The following is a 24798-nucleotide window of genomic DNA, read 5'->3' as shown; positions in this document are numbered from 1 at the left end:
AAAAAGCACTGATTTTACCTAAGAGAAAAACTTCTGTTCCCCCCCCCCCACAAAAGTCATCGTCATTGTTTTCTTTCAACTCATAAATCATTTCCCAGAAAGCATTTGCTGTCTTACATAACCACCACATATGGAAAAATGTAACTTCTTACATTTCGGACAGGTATCTGATTCCGACTGATACATTTTTGGAAGTTTGCTGGGAGTCAGATACCATCTATACATCATTTTCAAACATTTTCTTTTATCACATAACATGCTTCAAATCCACATTCCACAATCTTTCCCATTTCAATATTTTGCCCTATACCCCCGACACTCCTTTAAATACCAGTGACCCACTTTGCTGTGAAATTAGCCCAGCAGTTTTGCAACACCCACTGAGCTGCTTCTCTTTCTTGGGATGGTTGGAGCTGGGATTCATTGGGTTCACATGTTAATGCAAGCCTGTTTAGTTCACACAATTCATAAACTGAAATGGAGCTGCCCTTCTGAATCTGCCGTACTCTGAATTTTGTGATGCAGTTCTTCAACCCAAAAACATGCACAGGAAAAACATGCACACGTAAGGGGAAAGTGCACACGGAAACAAATACAAGTAAAAATAACATTTAAAAGTGTGTTGTGTTGTGGGAAATGGCTGCAAAAATGCATACGTTAGGGGAAATGGCTCCTGAGAATTATACCGGCTTTTCTGCTTTCAAAAAACATAATACTCAACTGGTGAAGAAAGGGGCCAAATGGAACTTATGGTGAGAAAACATGAGAAACAGCTTGACTGATTCACCCATCCTTTCTGCCTTCCAACCCTCAAATCATCCTCATCTATAACTCCACTATTTCCCTGTCTCTTTACAGCTCTCCCTATTTTTCAGTCTCCTTACTATTGGATTTCAAATTATTTATTATATTTATAACTAAGTTTTTTCCTGTGTTTATATATAACAGTTGTTTTATATGGGTCTTTTTAAAATCAAGTTGTGATTCATAGGAAGTGATTAATAAATACTGGGTAGGAACCAAGTAACTTGCTTAACCAGTGCAAGGATTTACACTTGTGTAACAAAACTTCCCCTTTTTCTACCCACCCGCCATGCAACCTTTAAATCTGTTTTGGGTTCTCCCCAATCTACTTAAGAAGACATTAGGAGGCCATGGGGTTCTGCTGCATGCACTGATGAATAATGCCTGAAAGATAATAGCCTCTTCGTCCCAAAATTCTCTTTCTCACCTACCCTTCTTTTCCTTAATTTCGCCTTTCCTTCTTCTTTCTCCTTCTTTTAGCTACCTTCCTCAAGGTCTCCCATTCCTTATCTTCCTAACTCCTGAGCATCTCTTCTCATGAGACTCTCCATCAGCACAAAAAGTACTTGACAAACATTTTGACCCAGCTGAATTCTTGAAGTTTTCAAACAGCTGGGAGGAAACACTACTGAAAATTGTTGCATTCCTCCTGTTGCCATCTTTCCTCTCCCATATTATGCCTCAGAATGAGGCTAGGCCTGGGGCATTGTAGCGGATGAAAAATGGTGGTCAGCCTGCCAACACAGTAGGGGGGAGAATACAAGGGTGGGGTGGGGGAAGCAGATGTTCCACTGCTCCAGCTAAATGGTAAGCAACATCCCTGAGAAACTTCTAGAGAATTTCTCTTGCCCCATGAGGAGTTTGTGAAAACCGCAGCACAATGCTTCATCTCACCACAAATAAGGTGGATAGTTTTGAGAGGACATTTGCACACAGATTTACTCGTGACTGAGCAGACTTTATAGTTAGCCCATAATGGTTTGGGAACACTGTGAAAAGCTGCCGCTCACTGCTGGCCATGTGCAAGATGAGATAAAACAGAACCATATTTGCATAAGTCTGACACCAGATAAAAGCCATAGTCTTTATGAGCTGAGGGACTGGAGAAATTTCAGAGCTGCTTCATCCAACTGTTCCTACTTTGATATCCCTGTGCAATTCCTGTCATCCTAATTAATGAAGTGAGTCCTGTGAGACTTAAAAGGATTCTGTTACAGAAACCAAATTGCCCTTTATGAAAGTTTTTGTTAAAAAAATAATAATTAAAAAATGCATTTCGCAAATGGGCTTGGGCAAGGAAAGCTGACAGCCTGGTATCTCCCTGGTACCTGTGTGATGTGTAGTCAGAACGTGGCATCAGGAGTGACTACGGTTTCCATATTTCAAAAAAGTACAAACCAGGACCTCCTGAAAGCTGTTGAGGTTTTTTTAAAAAAACAAATGACTTGCCTAAGATCCAGAACAAAGTGCTGCCTTCTGGAAATCCCAGTAATGTCTGGGAAAATATGGACATATGGCAGCCCTAGGAGTGGTGGAGAACACATGGCTTTCTGGTTACTGCCATCAACACAACTTCATGAAAAGGATGAAACAGTGGGGTAGTCTGCACTCTGAGGACACAACAGCAGAGCCATCCGGTGCTGCACAAGCCTCACTGCCACCTTGTCCCTCTGTCAGGTGACCTTGTGATTCTGTAACCTTTGGCCTTGTAGTAATAGCTAGGAAAGTCCTACTAATGATCCATACCATGATAGAACAGAAGGCTTTGTGCTACTTAGACCTGGACTATTGACCTTCATCAAGCTTCATCCCCAGATGAAGTTCTTTAATTTCGAGAGCCAAATAGACATGCTGCAGAGAAACAGTTGGGGACAAAAGGAAGGAACAGTTAAAGAATCTGAGTAGTAATGGTAGGAGGAGGCCAGTGAATCTGAAATATGGATGCGTCAGAATGAACGATTTGTTGGAATTATGAGGCTGAACTCACTGATCAGAACTCCTTCATGTGATAATATTTTTACTGGTGTTGGGCACAAGTGTTATGGAGTTTCATGTGATGCTTACTGCTGAGTCATTTCTCCCCCCCCACACACATTATATTTATTAATTTTTCAAATGATTGCAAATCAAACTTAATTAAATTAATTTAATACAATTTCTTAAAACCAGGTTTCCCACTCATGTTCCAAACATATGATCATCATTTCCACACATTGCTGCATTGTTTCTTATTTGGAGTCCAACTGATATCCTTCACTTGCTGTTAAACCATTTTTCCAGCTGACCGTCCCCCCCCCCACCTTACGAACAGCACCTCTGTTACATCTTATAAGTAGGCATACACATACACATTGTTGTTCCAGACCTGGTGTGCTGGGACCTGTGGCCATAAAGAACTCACAGAGTGCATGTCTGGTCTCCCCCATTAAAATTCTGCTCTGGAGTTCTTCCTCGGCACATAATTAAAAACAAGATCTTTTTTCTCAAATTCAGCCTTTTTGCCAGATCTGTTCAGCTGCATTTCATTCACACTCCTGGTCCAATCCAAAAATAATTTTAAATAAAGTCCATTTTTTGGGGGGGGGGGGTTTAATATCCTGCTTTATCACTACCCAAAGGAGTCTCAAAGCGGCTAACAATCTCCTTTCCCTTCCTCCCCCACAACAAACACTCTGTGAGGTGAGTGGGGCTGAGAGACTTCAGAGAAGTGTGACTGGCCCAAGGTCACCCAGCAGCTGCATGTGGAGGAGCGGAGACGCGAACCCAGTTCACCAAATTACAAGTCTACCGCTCTTCACCACTATACCATACTGGCTCATACACCATACTGGCTCATACACCATACTGGCTCATACACCATTTTGGCTCATACTGGCACCATACAAGGCTGGTTCAGCCTTGGTTGAGAGGAGAGGGCATAGTAAAACCTTGTTAAATTCCTTGTTGAGCATCAATCAAAGCCTCCCCCCTCTTTTCCACGGTAACAGACAGGATAAAGTAGCAGTGGCTACACACGTCTCTTTATGGCTGAGTCCTTTCAGATGTTCCAGAGCATGGATAACTTTTGCTTTCCCTCCAAACATTTTCAGGTGTTGTCCAACAAAGGAAGTTGGGAATTCTGTTCCTGCTTTCTCGCTTGCCAATTGTGTGGCTATTTGGAAACAATGCATAGGTAAGCTATGGAATCCACTCCCACAATATTTAGTGATGGCCACCAACTTGGATGGCATTAAAAGAGGATTAGGCAATTTCATGGAGGACAATTAGACTGTACCAATTATCAGAGGCAAAATGCCCCCGAATACCAGTTGCTTGGAATTGCGGGTGAGGGGAGTACTGTAGTGCTCACTTTCTGCTTGTGGCAGTGACGTAACATGGGTTTCTGGCACCCGGGGCAGGCAAGCCACCCACGCTATGGAGCGCCCCTGCCCCCACTGGAGTGAAGCACGGCCAGGCTGCACTGCCTGCCTGCCTGCCCATATATAAAAGCATAACTTTCCTATAGATGTCCTCTAAAGATTGTATTGTTACTTATCGCCTTGGCTCAGGAGTTGCATAAGTCCATTCCCTCCAACATTTCTCTGATGAAAATAGGGATGTCCTAAGGAACAGCGGGATGTTCCGGGGTCAAATCAGAAACCAGGATGGCTTCTGTCAATCAGGGAGTGTACCTGGGACACTTAGAGGGTCTGTGCTCACAAATATCAGGTGGCAGCCTGATCACCATATAGGTTCTCCATTTGCAATTGATTGATTAGCCTGGAGCACTGTTTGAGGCGAGAAACATTTTGAGGTGAAGAAATTATCACCATGACAATTGCCCATGTGAAGTGTCTCAAAGTGCAAGGCCCAAATGAGATTTCAGAAAGAGAAAGCTGCTCTTTCAGGGGTGCTCCCCCTCCATAACATTTCATATAATTAAGGATCCGAAATCAGGCTCCTTTCACTGCGACTGCCGTCTTCAAAGGTTACTATGACATTTCCAAAACATTCTGTTGCACATATGAATGAACCATGTTTGTTCCTTTGCCGTTGCTATATCTACAACACCAGATCCTTTGGAATGGAACTTGACATTTTACATGGCAAAACAGATTTCTTTTTTGTTAATTAAATTTGAGGAATTAATGGTCTCAAGTTGTAATGTTTAATAAAGTATAAAACAAACATGACAGAATGCTTGCAGTCAAAGCAGCAAGGATCCAACTGCAGCACTTTAATAGCTAATCCTGAGGAAAACACTATTATTGATGGGAGGTATATCTAAATAAGGGAGAAAACCTAATTTTCCAGTAAGACCAGTGGGAAGGCTGAGTTAGAAGGAGGTCTGCAGTCAGAGGAAGGGATTTGAGGTGTGTGGTCATTGAAAAGCTCAACCACCATTGCTTCTTATCCTTAGTTTCGCAAGTCAGTATGGCTAAAAAGGGAGCATTACGGGGCCAGGGCGGGGGGCAACTAAATTGTCAGGGACAGTGCTGAGGAGCAGGAGGACAGTATAGATTTGGAACAGTGGTTTGCAGAGGGACATAGTTCAGAAGGCAGAAGCTGGGAAATACTGGATGGGGAACAGCTAGGAGAAGAAACACTGGGAGACAGGAGATTAACAGATTCACTGTCTCTGGACAGCATTTCTCCACTCTTCCCAAGGTCAAGAAGAGTTCAGAAAGTGTCAGAACAGAAAGCACACAAAGCACTGAGGGTACAAACACAGATTACAAGACGTAGAAGTGATGTAGATTAATGGGGACGTAAGGGGGTGGGATCCATCACAGGGATTCAACCTGCCGACTTCTGATCGGCAAACCCAAGAGGCTCAGTGGTTTACACGACAGCTCCATGCCTATACTTTAGTATGTGGATGTATCTTCTGCAGGCTTGCAACCTCCCTTGCATGTTTTTCCAATGTGTATGGGTAGGGGGTCATCTCTACTTCCTGAAATTTAAAATATATTAGAACAGCTAATTCTGCTCTTAAAATACTTCATATTAAACTGGCAACCTTCCCTCTCAATATGTTTGGCATTTGATAGCACATAAGTGTTCAAAATAATTTATCTTCATAAGCAGAATGGATTGAGCCCTCAGGTTAGAATCATGTCCATCTGAAGGTGTTCTTTGTTTTGGCCCTGAAGCAGGATATTTAATTTAGTTAGCGGACGTGGAGTTCCTCATTCTCTGTGGGCTTAAGCAGTTATTGAAAAAATGATAAACATGCTTGAAAATTTGTACAGTGTTTTATTCCACTGCATGCACAGTTACAATATTTGTTTCAAATGACCATGGTTTGATTCTGTCTCTTCAGAAAGTTATTCCGTAACTGACGTTCGCTTTATAAGAAAAGGCAAGAAGATTTTCCCACCTCAAAAGTAAATAGTATAGATGAACATTCTTAGATTGAATTACTTAATGTAACTGCCAAATAGTAGTAGTAGCAGTAGTAGTAGTAGTAGTAATAAATTTATTTTTTATACCCCACCCATCTAGTCATCAGGCAAAGTCAGTGAGTGATCCCTTGTCAAAAAAATGATTGCTCATCCTTCCATTGACAGGAATATTCAACTAGAGAGCCACCAGCATTGTCAGATCCAAAACATGGCTTGGGCCAAACCACACATTCTGCTAATACAGTGGTACCTCGGTTTTTGAATGTCTCAGAAGTTGGACGTTTCGGTTTTCAAACACCGTAAACCCAGAAATAAATGCTTCATTTTTCGAACACATCTCAAAAGTCAAACATGTTTTGCGGCTTCCGCTGAGTGCAAGATCCTGAAGCCTAGCTGTCAGCTATTGAGTTTTCAGTTTTTGAACATTTCGGAACTCGAACGGTCTTCCGGAACAGATTACATTTGAAAACCGAGGTACCATTGTATACTATGCTACCTCCAAATGGTTCTACAAGGGTGTCTCAGCTACCTCTACAGCACTTAACTTCATCCTCTCTTCCAACACACATCAGAACTGCTAGATTCAGGCTATTGGTGGAAGACAATATATCTGCAGAAACCTGCTTAGAGAAGGAAGTGAAGTCTCTTGACTTGAGGTAGGCCTGTTCTAAATGGTCTTGTCTAAATGAACACCAGATACAGGTGGTAAAACAAAGCGCATTAGGAGGGTTGGAGTCCAGTGCCATCACCATGCTGATGTCATCTAAATCCACTTTTCTGAATCACAAATCAGGAGAGGTTGTACATCCGAATCATGAGGTCTTAGACTAGTGTCTGGACACAGAGGTGTGCTGGATGACTGATAAAATGGATGTCCTGTAGGTGTGTGTGTGGTTTCTGGGTTCAGAAGTTAGGCATCTTACTTGTCCAGGATGGGATTGCACTGCCCTTGAAGAAACAAGTCTGTAGTCTTGGGGTGCTCCTAGAGCTATCATGTCACCACAGGCCCAAGTGACAAAGAGCCCCTCTTATCAGCTTCAGTTGGTGTACCAGCTACAGCTTTTCCTAGGTGGGAATAGCTTGGCCATAGTGACCATTGTTATCTTTGTGTCTTAGTTACTACAATATGCTTTTTGTGGGGCTCTAGAAGCTGGATCTAGCTAGGCTGTTGTGTGATGCATCTGGCTTCTGCCATGTAACACATTTAATGAAAGAACTGTACCGGCTGCCATTTTGCTGTTGGATCAAGTTGAAACTTTATGTATGAATAAGCCGCTGAACAACTTGGGACCAGAATACCTGAGATAATGGCTTCTTCCATGTTGACCTGCCTAAACACTGTGTTTACCATCAAATGACCTCCTGGTTATACCACAACTTGCAGACATCCATCTGCTACCAACCATGAAGAGGACTTTTTCTGTGACAGCCAAACTCTGAAATAGCCTCCTCCTAAAAAAAAAACAAAGAATGGGTACCAATTGTGTTGCAGTTCAGGATTTGCTGAAAATATGTTTGCCTCACGGTTTGATGGTTCAATTGCTAGGATTTTAAGCTTTGGGTAGGGTTAGCATTTGCTACACTCCAATTAGTTCTGCTATTAAATTAAGGGTAAATTGTTCTAGGCCAGTTTGGGGTAATCTAGCTCATCAGCATTCATGAATGGGAGCAACATGTTGAATGTAGCCCCTCCCTCCAAGCAAACATACCTTCTGCTGAGTAGTTCAAAGCTGAATCAGGGCCATTATTTGAGATGGCTTCTTATATTGGTTAAATAATGGGATCCCATTTTTTCACTTCCTTCATACCAGATTCCCTTGTGGAAGAGCTAAAGTGTAACCATTTCCAGGCAATATGGTCGAGAGTCAGACCAGCAATTAAACTGGGTTGTGATCCTAATCCTATATCCATTATTTGCCTGACAGTAAGTCCCATTGCAATGCATAGAACTGCACTTAAGCTAACATTGCAGTATAACTAGTATACAGCCACTAGCTGTATTGCATGAATTTTTTTGCATAGTTATAATGGGACACACATAAACTCACATACATTAGATGGTAAGGATTGAGTGGGAGTCAGCTTCAAAATGAGGTTGCAATTCCTTAATATTTTCAAGGTCAGTGATTCTATTTTTCTTCATAGCTATAGATATATCTATCTGCTGAAATTTCCCATTGAGTTCAATGGGGCTTATGTGCACCTAATTGCAGCTGCTATTAGATGAGTTCTGTTTTACACTATGATTTTATGCTTGGATTATATTGTATTTAAATATTTGCGAGCTCCTTGGAAGGACAAGTGGTCCAGAAATAACAAAATAAATGTGTATAAAAGCACAACCCTCTAAACTGATAAAAGGCCATGTTCTTTATAAATCAGGCAGGCAACAATATCGTTATAAAACTGGTTTATTTCTTAAAAATAAATACAAAAATATAAATATAAAACATTGGCAGATAGAATCTGATGAAATGAAGTTGCACAAAGTTTTTTTTTTCTTTTTTAAACCAGCTGCATATCACATTAACACCACGTGTATATTTTCAGGGAAATTTGTAATGTACAGAATAGGGACATATGTTTTCTTCTTCTTCCAGGGCCACAATCTCTAAAAAGAAGTGCACAGAGGTTCTGTGCATTCATTTTAATTGTTTTTCACGTCCTTTTTCAGAAATTGCACAAACAGAACCCACAAACCAGAAGTGCCACTGAAATTTCACCTATAGCAAAATTCAAAGAATTTATTGGAAAATCTGATGGGTTTTGCACACTGGGCTGTTATTCAGAAGATTAATTTTTTTGTAACAGAAAAAGAAGCCCCTTGTTTTCTAGGCATGTCGATTCTGGGGAGAATGCTCTCTGTGCAAGATTTTGGAAAGCTCTCCAGGGGTCTTGTGTGGGCAGTTCCTGAAAAAGAAATAAAATTCTAAGGAAAAACATAGGAGTGCATGTGGAACGTGCATTCATGACCCTCTGTGGATCACGGTCTGGGTCTTTTAAAAAAGCTGTATTTGCAAGTGTAGAACATGTATTTAACGAAAGCAACTCAAATCTATGGTTGCTTGGGAGATTATAAACCTGCACAAAGGTAGTGTATCCTTTATTTCATAAATTGGACCACACTGAATTTCAATAGCTTTGGCTTTTGGAAAGGGGTTAAATAAAATGCTGTATATATTCCATGTGACATTCTACGAGAAAGAATAAAGGACATTAATGAGCAAATTCGAAACGAAACGAGAAAGAAAGGAAAGGAAAAAAAACCCATTGTGCTGAGTGGCAGGAAAACGTTCCTGAACATCAAATATTGTCACGTGGAGAAGGTGTCTGTAAAGTTACTTCCTCTCAAATGAACAAAAACTGTATATCCTACGGTCGGTTAGGAAGTGTCTTTATCGCTTTCGCCTCCACCATACATCTCAGCAAGCTTATTAAACCGAGGCCCCCATTCCTTGAGGTAATCATAGTTTTGGTCTCCCTCAGTAGTGCCAGACTCTAAAGAACTCAAGGATTCAGCTATAGAATCATTTCCTTCATAGGCGTAAGTTGCCAGGGAATCGTACGGTGGCGCAGAGGGGTCATTATCATGCTCTTTCAACCTTTGGTTAATGAAATCCCGGACATCCGTGTTATCTGGGGCAGAAGGAGTCCTCCGTGGTATAAATAATGTTTCTGGGATGATATCTCGGCGTAGCTTCTTATCTTCGATAGCCGCAGGATTCCTCAGTGTGCCAATATCAAAAGCCTGTGTGTCTTCTTCTCCACCACCTTCATCATTATAACTCACAATGTTGTCTCTGATATCTTCCTTAGACAAGATCAGAGGCTCTTTCTTTCGCTGCCTCTTTAGAGCCGCAAACAACACCACTATAACTTGGAAAAAAGAAAGAACACCATTAAGAAGGAATTGCAGTTTGCGATACTAACAAACATGTCTGTCGTGTCCATCGTTGTTATTATTATTATTACTATTTTTTACCAGCTCAGTGCAAGACTTCAGCCATGCTCTATTTGGTAATACAGTGGTACCTCGGTTTTCAAACGTAATCTATTCCAGAACACCATTCAAGTTCTGAAACGTTCAAAAACTGAAAACTCAATAGCCGACAGCTAGGCCTCAGGATCTTGCACTCAGCGGAAGCCACATGGCATATTCAACTTCCAAGGCGTGTTCGAAAACCGAAGCATTTACTTCTGGGTTTACGGCGTTTGAAAACTGAAATGTTCGTCAACTGAGATGTTTGAAAACCAAGGTCCCACTGTACTCTATGATGTATTTGGCATCCTGTATCAAATCAGCACACTGTTGTTGTGTGTTTTTATACCAAATATATGAATATTGGACCATATTGTTTCAAAAGTCATGTGCCTGCCCCTCTCTCTGCCAAGCGGTGGCAAGAGCCCAGCCATGCACTCGCCAAAGGTCTGTCCTTCTTTGGAGAATTGAATGTGCAGCAGAGACTGCTATGCCTTTAAGAAATATGGTTTATTAGCCTTTTTACACCCTCAGTCTGCATGGAGGGAGTCCAGATCTCATGGTATGGTCATTTCAAGAGGCAGCAGGGCAAGCAGCCTCCCCCAAAGATGGATCTCAACTCTTCTTCCTGCTTCTTCTTCCCAGAAACCCTTTTCCTGTCCCCTCAAACATACACCCCACCCCCTTGGTAACATCTCACTCCCCAGTGGGCCATCAACACCTTTTGTCATGTTATCAAGTTTGCTCTTCAGCCAGCCAGTCAGGCTGGTTTGCGTAAGTCAGCCCAGGAATTCCCTATCTGGCACAGTTCTGCACTTTAATCCATATCCCAATTAGTTGAAACCCTGGCATGTATGGGGTTTGGGGCATTACCCCCTTAAATCTATAACAATATTAATCTATGTGCAACCATTGCTAGAAACCTACCAAGAAACTTCGTGGGGGATTTGTAATCCTGACCCTTGACGTCCAGAATAGATGAAATGAGAACATATGAAATTCCTTGGATGAATCAAACCAAGAAGGTCAATCTGTTTTGTTTTTTACCGCAATACTTCTGGAAACTCACAGGAAGGGTGTGAGGTTTCATTATTTATTATTTATTGCTCTAGCAATGAAAATGTTGTTATGCATTTGCAAGGGCACAAGACTCCCCTAAATTTAATGAAGGGTAGAATTTGGCAAATATTTAGATTATGAAGGGAAGATGCCAGGCCAATGAAAAACGCAGGTTGAACCAATTCTTCTGTTCAGAAGATTGCTGACAGTGATGCCATTAAGAACCCAAAGGCAGCTAAGCACCAGGCCATTAAGAACACTTGACTGTGTAGATGCCATCTTTCTTCCCAGCTGAGAAGTGGACAGTAACAGAAGAACTGAGAGGGTGAAGTTACCAGGGGTAACAGAGGGTGTTTGGAATCAAGTTTGCTGAAGCTATGAGAGGAAGAACGAGAGGCACTCTTGGGGTGTAATGTTCTCCACGCCCTCCACCAAATCTCAGGTTGTAAATATGTGCAAAAATAAACCATATTTCATAAAGACACGGCAGTCTCCTCTGTGCCTCATTCCCAAGAAACACAAACCCAGGTTAAGTGCCAAGACCCCTAAAATATGGCTTCTGCTCAGGAGAGATTGGGGTGGCCTGTAACAAGGTATTTATTCTGAACGTGGATGTTTCTCTTAGCTATCCTAACAGCTGTTGAGAGTTCTATCCCCCTTGAATAAGACTAAACTTTAAAAAAAAAAAAAATCATCTGTATGCCATCACTGCATATTTTGGTTGTGAATTCCTTAAATTACTTATGCATTATGTGAAAGAATTTCCTTTTGTCTGCCCAGAACCTACGGAAAGTGCACTTTAACCAAATACTGAAAACAGTCTGCCCAAAATAGCCTTCTTCTTTTTTAGTGCTATAGTCTGTAAAATGCAACGCTTAACTAATGCTTCCTTTGTTCTTTTGCTTCGAAAAGTAGCTGCTAATTGTCATTTCAAACTTGACAGCTGTTCTTTGACATATCCCATCTCGTTTCCCTCAGATCTGCTTGCTGAAGCAGGAACTATGCCTTCTTTTGAGGAAAGAAGTGACAGCAAAGCTAATTGGAAATCCACAGTTAAAAAAAAATGTTTAATTGACCCCATAATCCCTATTAAAGAGTGTACTATTTTCAGCTAGGGTGGCTTGGTGGGGCTGTTTTGCGCACCTGACCTCTGTGTGGCTGAGTCACTGCAGTGTACTGGGATGGTAAGGAGGGGGCCAGGATGGAAGAAAGGTTTTTGCAATGCAAATTTGCCAGCAGAGCCAGTCACCTTTCTACTGGCACCATTTCCCCTCCCCAAAGTGCTGCAATTGGTTCCACCAGTCAGCAGTAAGGTAAGCAGCATAGCTTCACCGTGAAATCTGCTGCTGACTATTTTAAGTCATTCACTCATTTCTTCATACGTTGCACAATTTGTTTACGCGGATAAAGTATTCCTAATTTAGGCTGAAAAGTGCCCTGGAAGTTTATTTTAAAGGAGGGGGTAGGAAACTTAGGATTTTTTTATTATTATTTTGTTAAAGGAAGAAAGAGAGAGAATAACGGAACTCTACTCGAGCTTGTTATCTCCAAAGAGTAGAGGCTGATTCACACTTTTAATTCAATTTCCTCTTTTCTTTTTTAAGGTATGGCAGCATTTCTTCTCGTCTGCTCTTTCCTTTACTCTCTAATGCAAAAGTTCCCCTTGTAAAAAATGAGACTCTCAATTCACCAAATGATTCAGAAATAAATGCGTGAATCTTGGAAGAGGCACACTTTTTATTCTATGTGAAGCTCTCCAGAGAGGTAATGGTGTGTGCATATTTTATATCTATATATAGTTTTAATTCTATGAATGTTCAATTGTGTTGGGGTTTTTTTAGTTGTTCCTATTTTTTCAGTAAGTAGCCTTGATTATTAATGTCCTGGGACAAAAATGCCTCAAATTTGATGCCTGTGGGCACCTTGTCACCCTCAGACAACCCCCTTGTTGCCCACCAAGGCCTCTAGACCCTCTCATTTTTTTGTTAAATAGGGATGTTCTTCAGTTTTACTTTTTGTTGTTGCTTGGTTGGGTTTTTTTGGTGGTGGGGATGTTGCCTGTTTCATTCATTCATTTGCTTTATTTGCTTTTCTTGCCCTGTATAAATGTATTGCCTGTTTTTTGGGCTGGTTCTGAGCACCGCCAGTTTTTCTTCTTCTATGAAATGAGTGTTTTGTGGTGCCCACAGCAGTTGCCTAGATTTCCTAATGTGCCCATGCACCCGACAAAAAGGTTGACGATCTCTGGAGCAGCAGCTTGCAAGCTGGAACGTGCTGAAGTGGTTATGCAGTTCCGACTTCATCTGTGCCGATAAGATAATATTGTACCCTAATCCAATTTCAGGGACAATCAGTGTATCAATTTGATTACTGAAAGGTGGTGACAAGTACGTAAGGCTGCAAAAAAAAAAAAAAGAAGAAGAAGACTGCAGGATGCAGCTTGGCAGGGCCTAATATCTCTTTATAGTGCCATTTCATTTAGCAAAGAGTAGCGTTCCCCTGCAACTTACCCAGGAGAATAATGATGCAGAGCAGAATGGCAATGAGCGCTCCTGTGCTAAGACCTGCTGGAAGGAGCAAAGCTTCAGCATTGCAAGACTGCATGTTCCCCCGGCTGTCACAGGCGCACACCCGAATAGTCAGTGTGCCAGTGCTGCTTTGGATAGGGTAGTCGTTGTCGGAGATCACCACTGGCAGAAGGTAAGTACTGATTTCGTGCCGGCTAAAGCCATTCCTTCTCGTCAAAATCCGGGCAGTGTTATCTAGACCAGTTAGCCACAAACAATGTACACATTACAACAAAACCACAGAGCTATGCACTCAGTGTTACATTAGCGGAACTTGAACAGACTTCCCATTAAATATTTCCCCTGAAGCAAGCAGTCGGCTATCTTGTGTGTGCAGCCTTCTGACCCAAAGCCACAGTTCCACGTTTATTGACATTTCCCCTTGCCATTGTCTTTTAAATGAAGAACAAAACCCCCCACAAGTTTGTCATTAATAAAGCGAGATAGCATGAATAATATTCAAGGCCATCAATGTTCCCCTCCATTTCCCCTTCACTCAGAAGAACCGGTTTGTTTCCTTAATGAGCAATTGTTATTTTTTTTGTCCCCTAACAGGAATTGAGTGGTGTGGGACATGGGATATGACTCCATAATCGCTGCATCATAGACAAAATGCAAAGAAAACCCCAAGAAATGTCTAGCTAACCCCATAGACAATCTGAATGATTGAAGGTGCACACTAGTAACTGAACGTTTTCTGGATTAAGCTAGGTAGATGACAGATATCCATTATTGGATCTCTCATCTCTGAAAAAAATAGTGGCTGATGTGCTGCTGGAGGATGGATCTATCATTGACTATAGTACATGATGATTAATCGCAAGCAAGAACAGTATACATTCACTGATCACATACTAGGTAAGACTCTGCTGTCATACCCTGCTTGTGGGTGTCTCAGAAAACAAAAAGTAAAGTAAAGGTAAAGGACCCCTGAACGGTTAAGTCCAGTCAAAGCGACTATGGAGTTGTAGCACTCATCTCACATTCAGGCCGAAGAAAGCCAGCATTTGTCCACAGGCAGCTTTCTGGGTCATGTGGCCAACATGACTAAACTGCTTCTGGCGCAACGGAACACCATGACGGAAACCAGAGCACAAGGAAATGCCATTTACCTTCCCACTGCAGCAGTACCTATGTATTTATCTACTTGCACTGGAGTGCTTTCAAACTGCTAGGTTGTAAGGAGATGGGACAGAGTGATGGGAGCTCATCTGTTGCAGGGAATTCAAACCACTGACCTTCTGATTGGCAAGCCCAAGAAGCTCAGTGGTTTAAACCCAGGGGGTCTCAGAGGCACCCAGCTGGACACTGTTGGAAATTAAATGCTTGAGTAGGTGGACCAGCCCACCATTTTGCTACTACAAAAGTCATTGTGGAATGGGAAATAAGAGTTTGTCTGGAGCTAATCTACGGCAACTTGAAATGACGGGGTAGGTTTTGCTCTAGAGCACTGTTCAGTGGTTCAGTGGGCCAGAATAGTGCCTATCTGTCCTTTGAAAATGAGTTGAAACATGTCTTTATTTTTATGCCGTGCTTCTGAACCCAGTTACCTAACTACACAAAAATGGGAATACTCCGGAAATGTGCACGAAGAATCACTCATCTCACATCCCAAGATGTCTTATTCATTATACCTTCATTGTCCTGGACTGTGAAATTTGGATTAACAGCAGCTAAACTGAAGAAAAACTTTTGTCCTCCGAGGGGATCATCTTTGTCAACTGCACTTATGGTTTGTATTAGCTGCAGAGAAGGGCAAGGAAAAACAAGTTGACATTGGTGAGAAGGTTGTCTGATTGCTCTGAGAAGTACAAGTGGCCTTGAAGGACGCTTTCAAAATATGTTTCTGTGTTTGCATGGTACGTAACATTTATCCACCCCAAACAACACAGTAAAGTCAAATGCACATAGAAGAAGAAGAAGAGTTTGGATTTGATATCCTGCCTTTCAAACAACAATTACATTGTTTACTTGGTTTCTTTTTATTCCCCAGAGCTTTAGTAGGCAACTGGAGGCCCAGGGGCTAAATCTGGCTTCAGAAAACTTTGCAATTTGCCCCATATCCTTTATGGTCTCTCCCCCCACCCCCATTATTCACTTGAGCTGCTTTCTTCCAAAAGGAGATATAGGCAAAGAACTCTTTAATCTATCTTCCTGCAGTAGGAACACGTAAGACACGTTTGGATAGTTTATCCCTGCCCCATCTCCCACAATGTTATGCCTTTCAACTCCTCTACACAAGAAAACAGATGGGAAAATGTAGTGGGAATGCCTAAGGGAAGGACTTTGGCTACCATGATTCATCTTTATGCAAATCAACTTCAGATTTATCTTAACTATGATTTACTGAAACAAACCAACTTCAAACTGTGATTTATGAAGCCAACCTGTTTCAACGAGCCATAAGCTGAGATTAATCACAGTTTAGGCTTCACATGTAACACTAAATGGCAGTAAAATGAAAATTTCCTCTCTCCTCCTTGTGGCTGCATTGAAAAAGGAGAGGCAAAGCGAGAGTAAATGAAATCAAGCCTTAGTCACATAATAATAAACCATGGTTGGACGTTCTATTCAAATGATTTTGTTATGTCAGAACCTAAACAAACTGCAATTAATCTTAATTGTGAATTACGGAAACAAGGCAACTTTAAACATTGGTTTACAATTCTGGTTTGTCCCCCTATACCATACTTGAGGTTCAGCTAACCACAGTTTCCGGTTCATACATAATTATAAACCATGGTTAACTCAAATCAGAAGCAAAAGTTTCTGGCCTTTTTGCAACCCCAGCAATGGAACTCAGTGGGTGATATTGGGCCAATAGCTGTCTTTCAGCCTAATTTAGCACATAGGATTGCTGTGAAGATAAAATGAAGAGAAGGAGAATCATGTGTGCCACTTTGTGCTCCTTAGAGGCAAGACAGGATAGAAAAGTAATAAATAAATGCATAACTCCCAACTAAATCAATATGGAAGAGGAAATTAAAAAGTCTTTGCCTATTTATCCATTTGGGAAGAATGCAGTTGTGGACACAGTCAAATGCTACAGACTCTTTAGCCTTTGTTCAGTTCAAAATATGAAATCTGTTGAAAAGTAGTTGTAAACCAGAAAAATCAAAAAGCTTTTTTCTGCCCCGCACAGGTATGTGACTTGCAATTTGTTTTGTAGCCTGGTCATGTGTATCAAATTCAACAGGCATGGCATAAACTTATGACCTCAAATGTGGCATGGGAAGTAATGTAAATACATCTAAATCTTACTCTATTTGTCACCCTATATCTGAGAGCTTATATTGGGGTTTGGCTAAAGCAGGGGTTCTCAACCTGTGGGTCCCCAGATGTTATTGGACTACAACTTCCATCATCCCTGAGCTCTGGCCTTGCTAGCTGGGGGTGATGGGAGTTGTAGTCCAACAACATCTGGGGACCCACAGGTTGAGAAAGGCTGGGCTAAAGGAATCCAAAGTGCTACCCGAGATGTTGATGGCTGGGGGATGCAGTCTGTTCTCACTACAGGTGAACTCAGGGGTGATGTGTCCCTTTTCACCATCTGAGGTGAAATGAGAAAGTGTTGCTCTCTGCCAGCCCCCACCTGCCATTGTGCCCCATCCCCTATTTCCACCATTGCCGGGGAGTGCCCCCACTCTAGCCAAACTTGGCAAGAGCTGAGGCGTCCCTCAAAACATTGCCTCTTGTCTTCTCCATCCAGGGGCAGGGGGAAAGATGAGCAGCAAAACTGTGCACACAGATGCCTCCTTCTCATCAGTGAGAAGTGGGTGTTCCACCAGCAGCACCAGTGATGATGCAGGTGGGACAATGCCACGTGCTTCCACCACCTGAAGCACCACCTGAAGCTTTCTCATTGGTGTGCTGACTCCAGGTTGAGTAAAAAGGGAGATGGTTGCTCTTTCTGGCTTCAGGGTGCTGCTAAAGTCACATGACATCACCCCGAGGACAGAGAGTGTGGGACCATTTTTTTCCTGTCCCCAACCTGCCTGCTGCTCTGTCTGCATGGGGAGTGGGTGGTCGGCTAATGATATTCCAGTGTGTGCCTTAGCTGCTGACAGAAAGTGCCTGGCAGCGTAAATGAAAATGGTGAGTCGAGGGAGAAGTTTGTCAAATTCCCCCTCACCCTTTCTGAGTAGAAAATTCTGGCTCAGCCTCCGATAGAAGTAAACCCTGTGGAAGGATGGAGCACAAAAGCTTCCCTTAGATACTCCTCTGCTCCCCTCTGACACGAAACATAATAGAAGCAATGTCACATTATTCTCCCTGCCAATTCTGGCAAACCCTTTAAAAAATCCTCCTCCCTGAAGGTGAGACTGTGTGCCCCTCCATCACCCCCACAAAAGTGGGAAAGCGGTTTGGGAGGAGGAGTGATTTGAGCAGACAAACAGCAGGAAGTGAAAGAGTTAAGGTGCCCCTGTCCTCTCACTCTTCCCATTTTCTTTCTCCTCAGGAGGCACAATTGTGAGTTGCAAGAAGCCCTAATGGCCGGTACTTTGCCGCTCTTGACGGCAAAGTCATTTCACATTGATCCAAATACAGTTCAAAGTATCTCCTAAAGAGGCAAAGCAAAGCAAATGTTTGTCCTTCGGATGCAAACAACTTTTTATGCTGTTGTGTGATTTGCCCACAGAAAGCCTTTTGAGATAAAAACCGGCATTTGCATAAAAATAGAAGGCTGACAGTGATGTTTTAGAACACTATCCATGTCAAGTCAAAGCGCAATTGAGTTATGTAGCAAAGGATGCTTAAAAAATGATTACAAATTACTGTTTGTAACATATAACACTTTCCTCCATGAAGGCGGCACTGAATACAATTAAGAGGGTGTTTTTTTAAGGACAAATCCGAGAAAACAACTGAAGAGAAACTGTTTTCTTTTGGGGGGTGGGGGGAGGGAGAAAGGAGCTTGATGTCTTCCGAGCACAAAGCTTCCTTTTGTGGATCTGCAAGAAAGTCATTTGGTAATTTACATGTTGATGTAGCTGGGAAGCATTGCTGTACAAGGCTGGAGTCTGATTTGCTGGCAGCCATTTTCCCCCTTTTCATGTTAAGTTCCCCAAACTGCTCTCAAAAGCAATCTTTCACTCTTAAGGAATAGACACATTATTGTAAATGAATGACTTGGTGCCTGTTCCCATAACAGAACCAAATAGCTTTAAACATTTCCATAAATTGACTTACTTGGCCCGCTCTCGCATTTTCACACACAAAAGTATCATAGAACACAGCAAACTGTGGTGCGTTGTCGTTCACATCCAATATCCGTACGTAAACAGAAACCCGAGTCATCTCTTTGGGGTTATCTGTCAAAGCAGGGGGGAATCAGTAATCTTTTTTAAAAAAATAGATTCTCTTTTCTATCAGAGCTAAACTAGGAGGCCACGGATACATGGCACTTTAAGAACAAAAAGTGGGGGGAGAAACCCAGCAGTTTCACTATATGAATTTCTACCAGCTAAAGCAGAATCTTCGATGCCACAACTTCAACACACAGAATTATAGATGACTAAACTAGGAGGTCCTTTACTGTGTTACTCATACTTTTTGAGGGAGAGTCTCACCCTTAGGGGACCCTCTGACAGCATCTGTAGGATGTGGGATTTGCCGCAATCCATGCTCCTGTCACGCCATTCTGCTCAAACAAAAGGTATGGGGGGGGGGCTACACCATAGCTCCTTCCCAGACCAGCATTGACCCTCCCCTAAACAGAAACAATTCTGACATGGCGAGAAGCTCCTAAGAGCCTACCTACATGGACTTCTCCAGTGTGGGTCTACCAGTGTCATGAAGGAACAGACACTGCAGCAGCTCCCACATACTGAAGCTTAACATCACATGAGGTACTGGGTCTTCCACATAAATCCAAAGAAAAATAATTTTGCACAATATTCCCTTCTCATGCAAACATGAAGAAAACACTTGCGTCAATAGCAATGAGCTTACTGATTTCAGCTGCTATCACACTAAGATTGTGCCACTGTGATATTTCTCGGTCAAGCATCTTGGAAGTATAAATAGATCCATTTCCAGAATGTATGTTGAAGATTCGGTCAAGGTCAGTGTGGCGATCCAAAGAAAACCTAAATTGGATCAAGTAGAGAAAGATTTGCCAACTGCACATGCACCACTTTCATCTTTCTATAAGAAACACCCATTCCAAATCAGTGTTCAGACAGATGTTGCGTCACTAGAGTCGTGGAGCCATTGGGAAGCTCCCGATCCGAATTTTATTCAGACCAATCTCTTCCCAAGATTCTTAAGAAATCATGAAAATCTCTCTGCACCCCTCCCCCATGACAGTTCCTGAAGCCATTTTGCATGATGGATCATGGACTCGATGATACAGAAGCACTTCCAATTCCCACTTGACTATTCTCATGCATGAAGCAGAAGAACCATGAGGAACGGAGCAGCCCCACAGGCGGCCATCAGAAATGCCTCTGGAATGTTACTGAGTCTATGTTCCCTTTGCTGAAAAAGTATCCAGCTCATTGACATGTGATACGTAAATTGCAATGCTGGGCTCACACCGGTGGTGGTATAAAACCTGCTTCAACTTCTACTTCAGTGATATGTCTGTCTTTGCTCTCTCTTCCTCCTCATCTCTTATACTGACTATGATAATTTCCTCCCAGCTTTGTCCTCAATGTTATTTGCTTTCTTAATCTTTGCTCCCTTTCATTCTCTTCTCTTTTGGTGACAGATCCCTGTTTGCCCTAAACAACGGAAACTCAGTTCCATATAGCATGCGCAACTTTGGGTTCTGGGCTGTGCATGTGCTTTTAAGATGGAGGTCTTTCTCTATTCTTGATGTTGGCCTTTCTAATAAAGGTTCCATACAAAATGTTCAGAGTATCGATGCCTCAGAGTTGCACTTCCATGAAGAAAGCAACCCAAAGAAGGCGGCAGCATTGTCAGTATGAAAAAGAATTATTGCTCCATTTGCCGAGGCAGAAAAGATGTGTGCAAGCCTGTGTGCCAAAGGCACAAATATATATAATCATCACTGAGGAAAATTCATAGTTAATCTCTGTTTTTTTATATGTACAGTGTTGCTGCATCAAGTGTTTTCTGCATTCTGTAAAAAGGCAGAACTGTAAGAACCAACAACTGTGCTTTAATAAGCAAAAAGGTAACTTTTCTTTCCCTGTGAACTTAACAAGATAAATACAGTCATTTACCTTTATTAGCTCTATTATCTCTGTGGTCCAAAAACATTTAATTAGAATGGTACAGTGTAACCCTGCTGCTCCTTCCTCAAACCCCAGATAATTTCATGGAAAATTGCAAAAATTGTAGGGACAGTTTTTCCCCCGTCCATTACTCTCAATAGTTCTAGTTAATTATTCACCTGCAGCTTATTTCACAGAAAACAGGTGATTTGGCCATATTGAACAATGGATTGCAACTGACATCAGTGTCAATGTTTCCTCTTCATTATCTTCTCACAAACCACTATTTATTTTGGCATGGCCGGATTGTGTTGGGTAGGGGTAAGGGGTGTGTTGGCAGGGAATAATTATTGTTAAATTCTTTGGATGCGAAGACCTATCTTACTATATAATAAAAGCACAAAGCTGTCAACATCCAACCTCCTCCATTGGAGGATTTGTCCTGCTGAACCACAGTCCTGGATGTGCATGAAATCAGGGAACCCGCTATGATATGAAAGTTGTTTTTCACTTTGTTCTCTATGCAGTAGGACAGCTCTTAAGATAACATAACAAAGTTTTGCACAATAGCTCCAGAGATTACGGAGCAAGTGTTTGTCTATGTTTGGAGGGAAATTGACTGCCATTTTAAATCAAGATGGGAGACTGCACCTTTCAAAACTGCAGTGATTTTTTTTGGTTTCTTGGTGCCTGCCATTAAGCCTCTCCTCCTTACAGAGGGGAGGAGTTGTGAGCAGGAGCCGTTTCCCGCGTTGGCAGGGGGCGTTCCAGCCCCTGCCCAGCTGGCCTGGCCTGGCTGCTGTGCCATGTCCCCAGGCAGCCAACCAATCAGGTGGAGGTTTGGGGGCGGGGTTTTGCTGCTCACATGTGGCCACGGCAGCACTTCCCTTTCATTCCGCTGCTGGTTTTCATCGGATCAAGACCTCTGGAGGAGCTTGTTGTTTTTCGGCTGGTTTGGGAGTGTGGCCAGCGAGAGCCAGGAGGAGCCATTCCTGCAGGGAAGCAGGGGCTCAATTATTTTGTCTTGGCAGCAGATTTCTGAGTGGAGTGCCTCAAGGGAAGCGGAATCATCAGCGGTTTGGAGACCGTGAGGTTTGGAGACTGGCTTGGGGGGGGGGCGGTTGCCTTGCATTTTCTGTGGGTTTCTGTTGCTTTGTCCCCTCTGGGTTGAACTGGCAAATTGGCACCAGCCACTTGGTTTTTCGCCTACCTCGTAGCAAATCGTCACAACGTTTAGGTATAGGTGGTTAGGCATTGGAATATGTTTGTGTATTGGAGGGCAGGGTGTGGCCATCGCCTTCCCCTCTACTTTATGGGTATTCCGGTAAAGGAATCTGGCGGTCATAGATCCTGTCTGATGCCCTTGCTGGTGGCTAGGGCCATGGCACGACCCCCGGTGACATCAGGGGGAACTTTCAGTTGTATTTGCATCAGCAGGCTCCTCCCACTGGTGGTTAACCCTTGTTAGACTCACCACTCCCTGAGGGGGTGGAGTCACGCTCTGTTATTTTATCTAATGCCTAAGCCAATACCTCTCACATGCTGTAATCAATAAAGTTGTGACCTTTTTTTAGCCCATTAACCTAATATACTATGTCCATGTGTCTTTCTTATCCCCAAGTGGGTGGCGGGTCCTTGAATCACAACTTAGAAATTATTTCTTCTTGTGGATTCCTAAATAGTGACTCTGGATAGCTGGATTTGAGGAAAGAGGTTTTTTTCCCCCTTTTCTTTTCCTAGGAAAAACATCAGGTAATATATTCCTATAGAAATATTAACTGGTTTTCTGATGCCATATCCAAGCTTGCTGAATACATTTGCCAGTACTTGTTTGCCCATTTTTTCTGCCTTACATTCACATCTTTCATTAACTGTTGCTGAAATTCCTATTGTCATTCCAATAAATATCCAAACTGCATGGACAGACATTAATAAAGTTGTCATATAATGGAAACTATAGAACGGGATGAGAGATGAGCTTATGCCAATACAGAGCTTCAAGTCTTGGCATGGCCAGCTAACCTTCCTTTTTAGCTCATGTTTGGCTTATGCTATTGTCAAATATGACTGAAATTGATGAAGAAGCCAAACCAGAGTTCTCGTTACTTCTTGGTTGTATAAATGTCACATATAAACAGTTGAGGAGGAGAAGTAAAATAACATGCTTCTGAAAACAAAACAAATCCATAGAGCTGAACCAAATATTCATGATAATGTGCCATTGTTCTCTGAACATTCACTGAATATGTAATAGCTGCAAAATGATATCTAACAATTGATTTTGAGATGTGTTTTCAATAATTACAACAATATTTGGCAGTAGATGGTATGCTATACTTAACTCTTGGACTGCATTTGAAAATTGATATGCTATGACATAGGTAGAGTTTGGACAAGCATATCTGCTTAATAAGCTGAAATATCAGTGAATTGATTAGATGTGTTTATGGGTCTTTGCTCCTGTTTTTACTTGAGGAATGGAATGAAGAAACCAGCAACTCTTCCATTAACTGTAGTTGCCTGGTAACAGCTTCATTATAAGCCAGGACAATATATTGTGGTTTGGTTGAAAACCTAGCATGTCCTGAAACTGTTAACTATGGTTTTCCAATTAGTAAAAAATGGGAAATAATGAAAGATTTCATTGTTTGCTCCCACTGCAAAAGGGACATTCTAACTCACTCATTTTGAGATTTCATATTTGAAGTTTGCCAAAACCTTTGAATGTCAATTTTAGATTTAAAGTTGCATAGTCAATTTCAAAATTCTGTGTTTCAAGTTTAGATTTTTTGGGGTAACATTTTGTTTCTACAACATAAATTTCTGGAGGGGGGGGGGAATGACACAATGTTGTTTTGTCTTGTGTAGAGAGTGAGATATATACCCATAGACTAGTTTTTTTGGCCAAAAGTAAGTATCTGTCCCTAATAGTATTAGAGCAGAGACAGAGCTACTGTTTCATTACAAAAATGAGAGACAGAAAGTCACAACATTGCCTTGAAGTTTCATACTCTGGCCTGATAGGCTTCTGAGAATGTCATTCTACATGATCAAAACAATCTTCTTCAAGAATACAGTATTACTCAGTCCAGGATAGAATACCTTAGATAGTCTTCTTTATCAAGTACCTCATGCCTACATTTCTATGCATCTCACCAGTCAGAGTAACAATATCAGCTGAAATAACTAGATATAGAGATGTTATCAATCTAGGGTTTTTGATTCTGGCCTTTACCTGATAGGACCTGCAGCAGAATCTGGATCTCGGGCCATCACAGTGCCTATGATTGTGCCCACCTCAATATCTTCATGGATCTCAAAAAGGTAAGAGGATCTGCTGAAAATGGGAGGCTCGTCCACATCTTCCACTGATATTTTCACAGTGGTTGTATCTTTGAAAGGTCCGAGGTAATAAAATCGCGGGTCGACATATAGATTCTCTGCCTCTACTTTCAAAGTATATAGCCTTCGATTCTCATAGTCCAGTGGCTGTAAGACAACATAGGGATGGAATAAACTCAATAACACAATGACACAAAAATATGTTAGGTGTCAGAAAGTCACATTGTGAAAAGTGGGATAGCATAGCAAGCACCATTTGCCATTTATGTAATGGCAGCAATATCCCAGGTACCAAAGCACATACAATAACGACACATTCCAAGATACATATTGCTTGCTTTATGGTGTCGCACAGGCGTGGCTAACATGTGCCACCCCAAAATGTTGGGATACACCTGACTGTTGACCATGGGTTGGATGGGAGTTTAGAGTCCCGGATGTAGTGGGTTAAGTGTTGGGTCTCTATCCTGCTTTTGCCATGG

At 42.0% G+C, this 24798-nt stretch overlaps 1 protein-coding gene across 8 annotated transcripts in view; it reads right to left on the bottom strand.

Annotated features, from left to right (window-relative positions):
* Positions 1-8583: 8583 nt before the first annotated feature.
* LOC308481934 (cadherin-10) overlaps positions 8584-24798 on the bottom strand; it is a 148708-nt gene continuing 132493 nt past the window's right edge. For 7 of the 8 annotated variants that reach the window (XM_081014772.1, XM_081014773.1, XM_081014771.1 and 4 more), the window contains 6 exons: positions 24210-24463; positions 19746-19882; positions 18984-19105; positions 15428-15536; positions 13737-13988; positions 8584-10064 (listed from right to left, as the gene is read on the bottom strand). In XM_081014772.1, coding sequence (XP_080870898.1) covers positions 9571-10064; positions 13737-13988; positions 15428-15536; positions 18984-19105; positions 19746-19882; positions 24210-24463 — 1368 coding nt within the window. In that variant the 3' untranslated portion in view covers positions 8584-9570. The remainder of the gene's footprint in view (positions 10065-13736; positions 13989-15427; positions 15537-18983; positions 19106-19745; positions 19883-24209; positions 24464-24798) is intronic. The other variant, XM_081014775.1, reaches the window with a different exon arrangement.

Source organism: Podarcis pityusensis (genome assembly GCF_964106645.2).
Source record: "Podarcis pityusensis genome assembly, chromosome: 7".
Classification (NCBI taxonomy): domain Eukaryota; kingdom Metazoa; phylum Chordata; class Lepidosauria; order Squamata; family Lacertidae; genus Podarcis; species Podarcis pityusensis.
The sequence above is the reverse complement of the archived record's forward strand: the minus strand, read 5'-3'. Positions and strand labels throughout refer to the sequence as shown.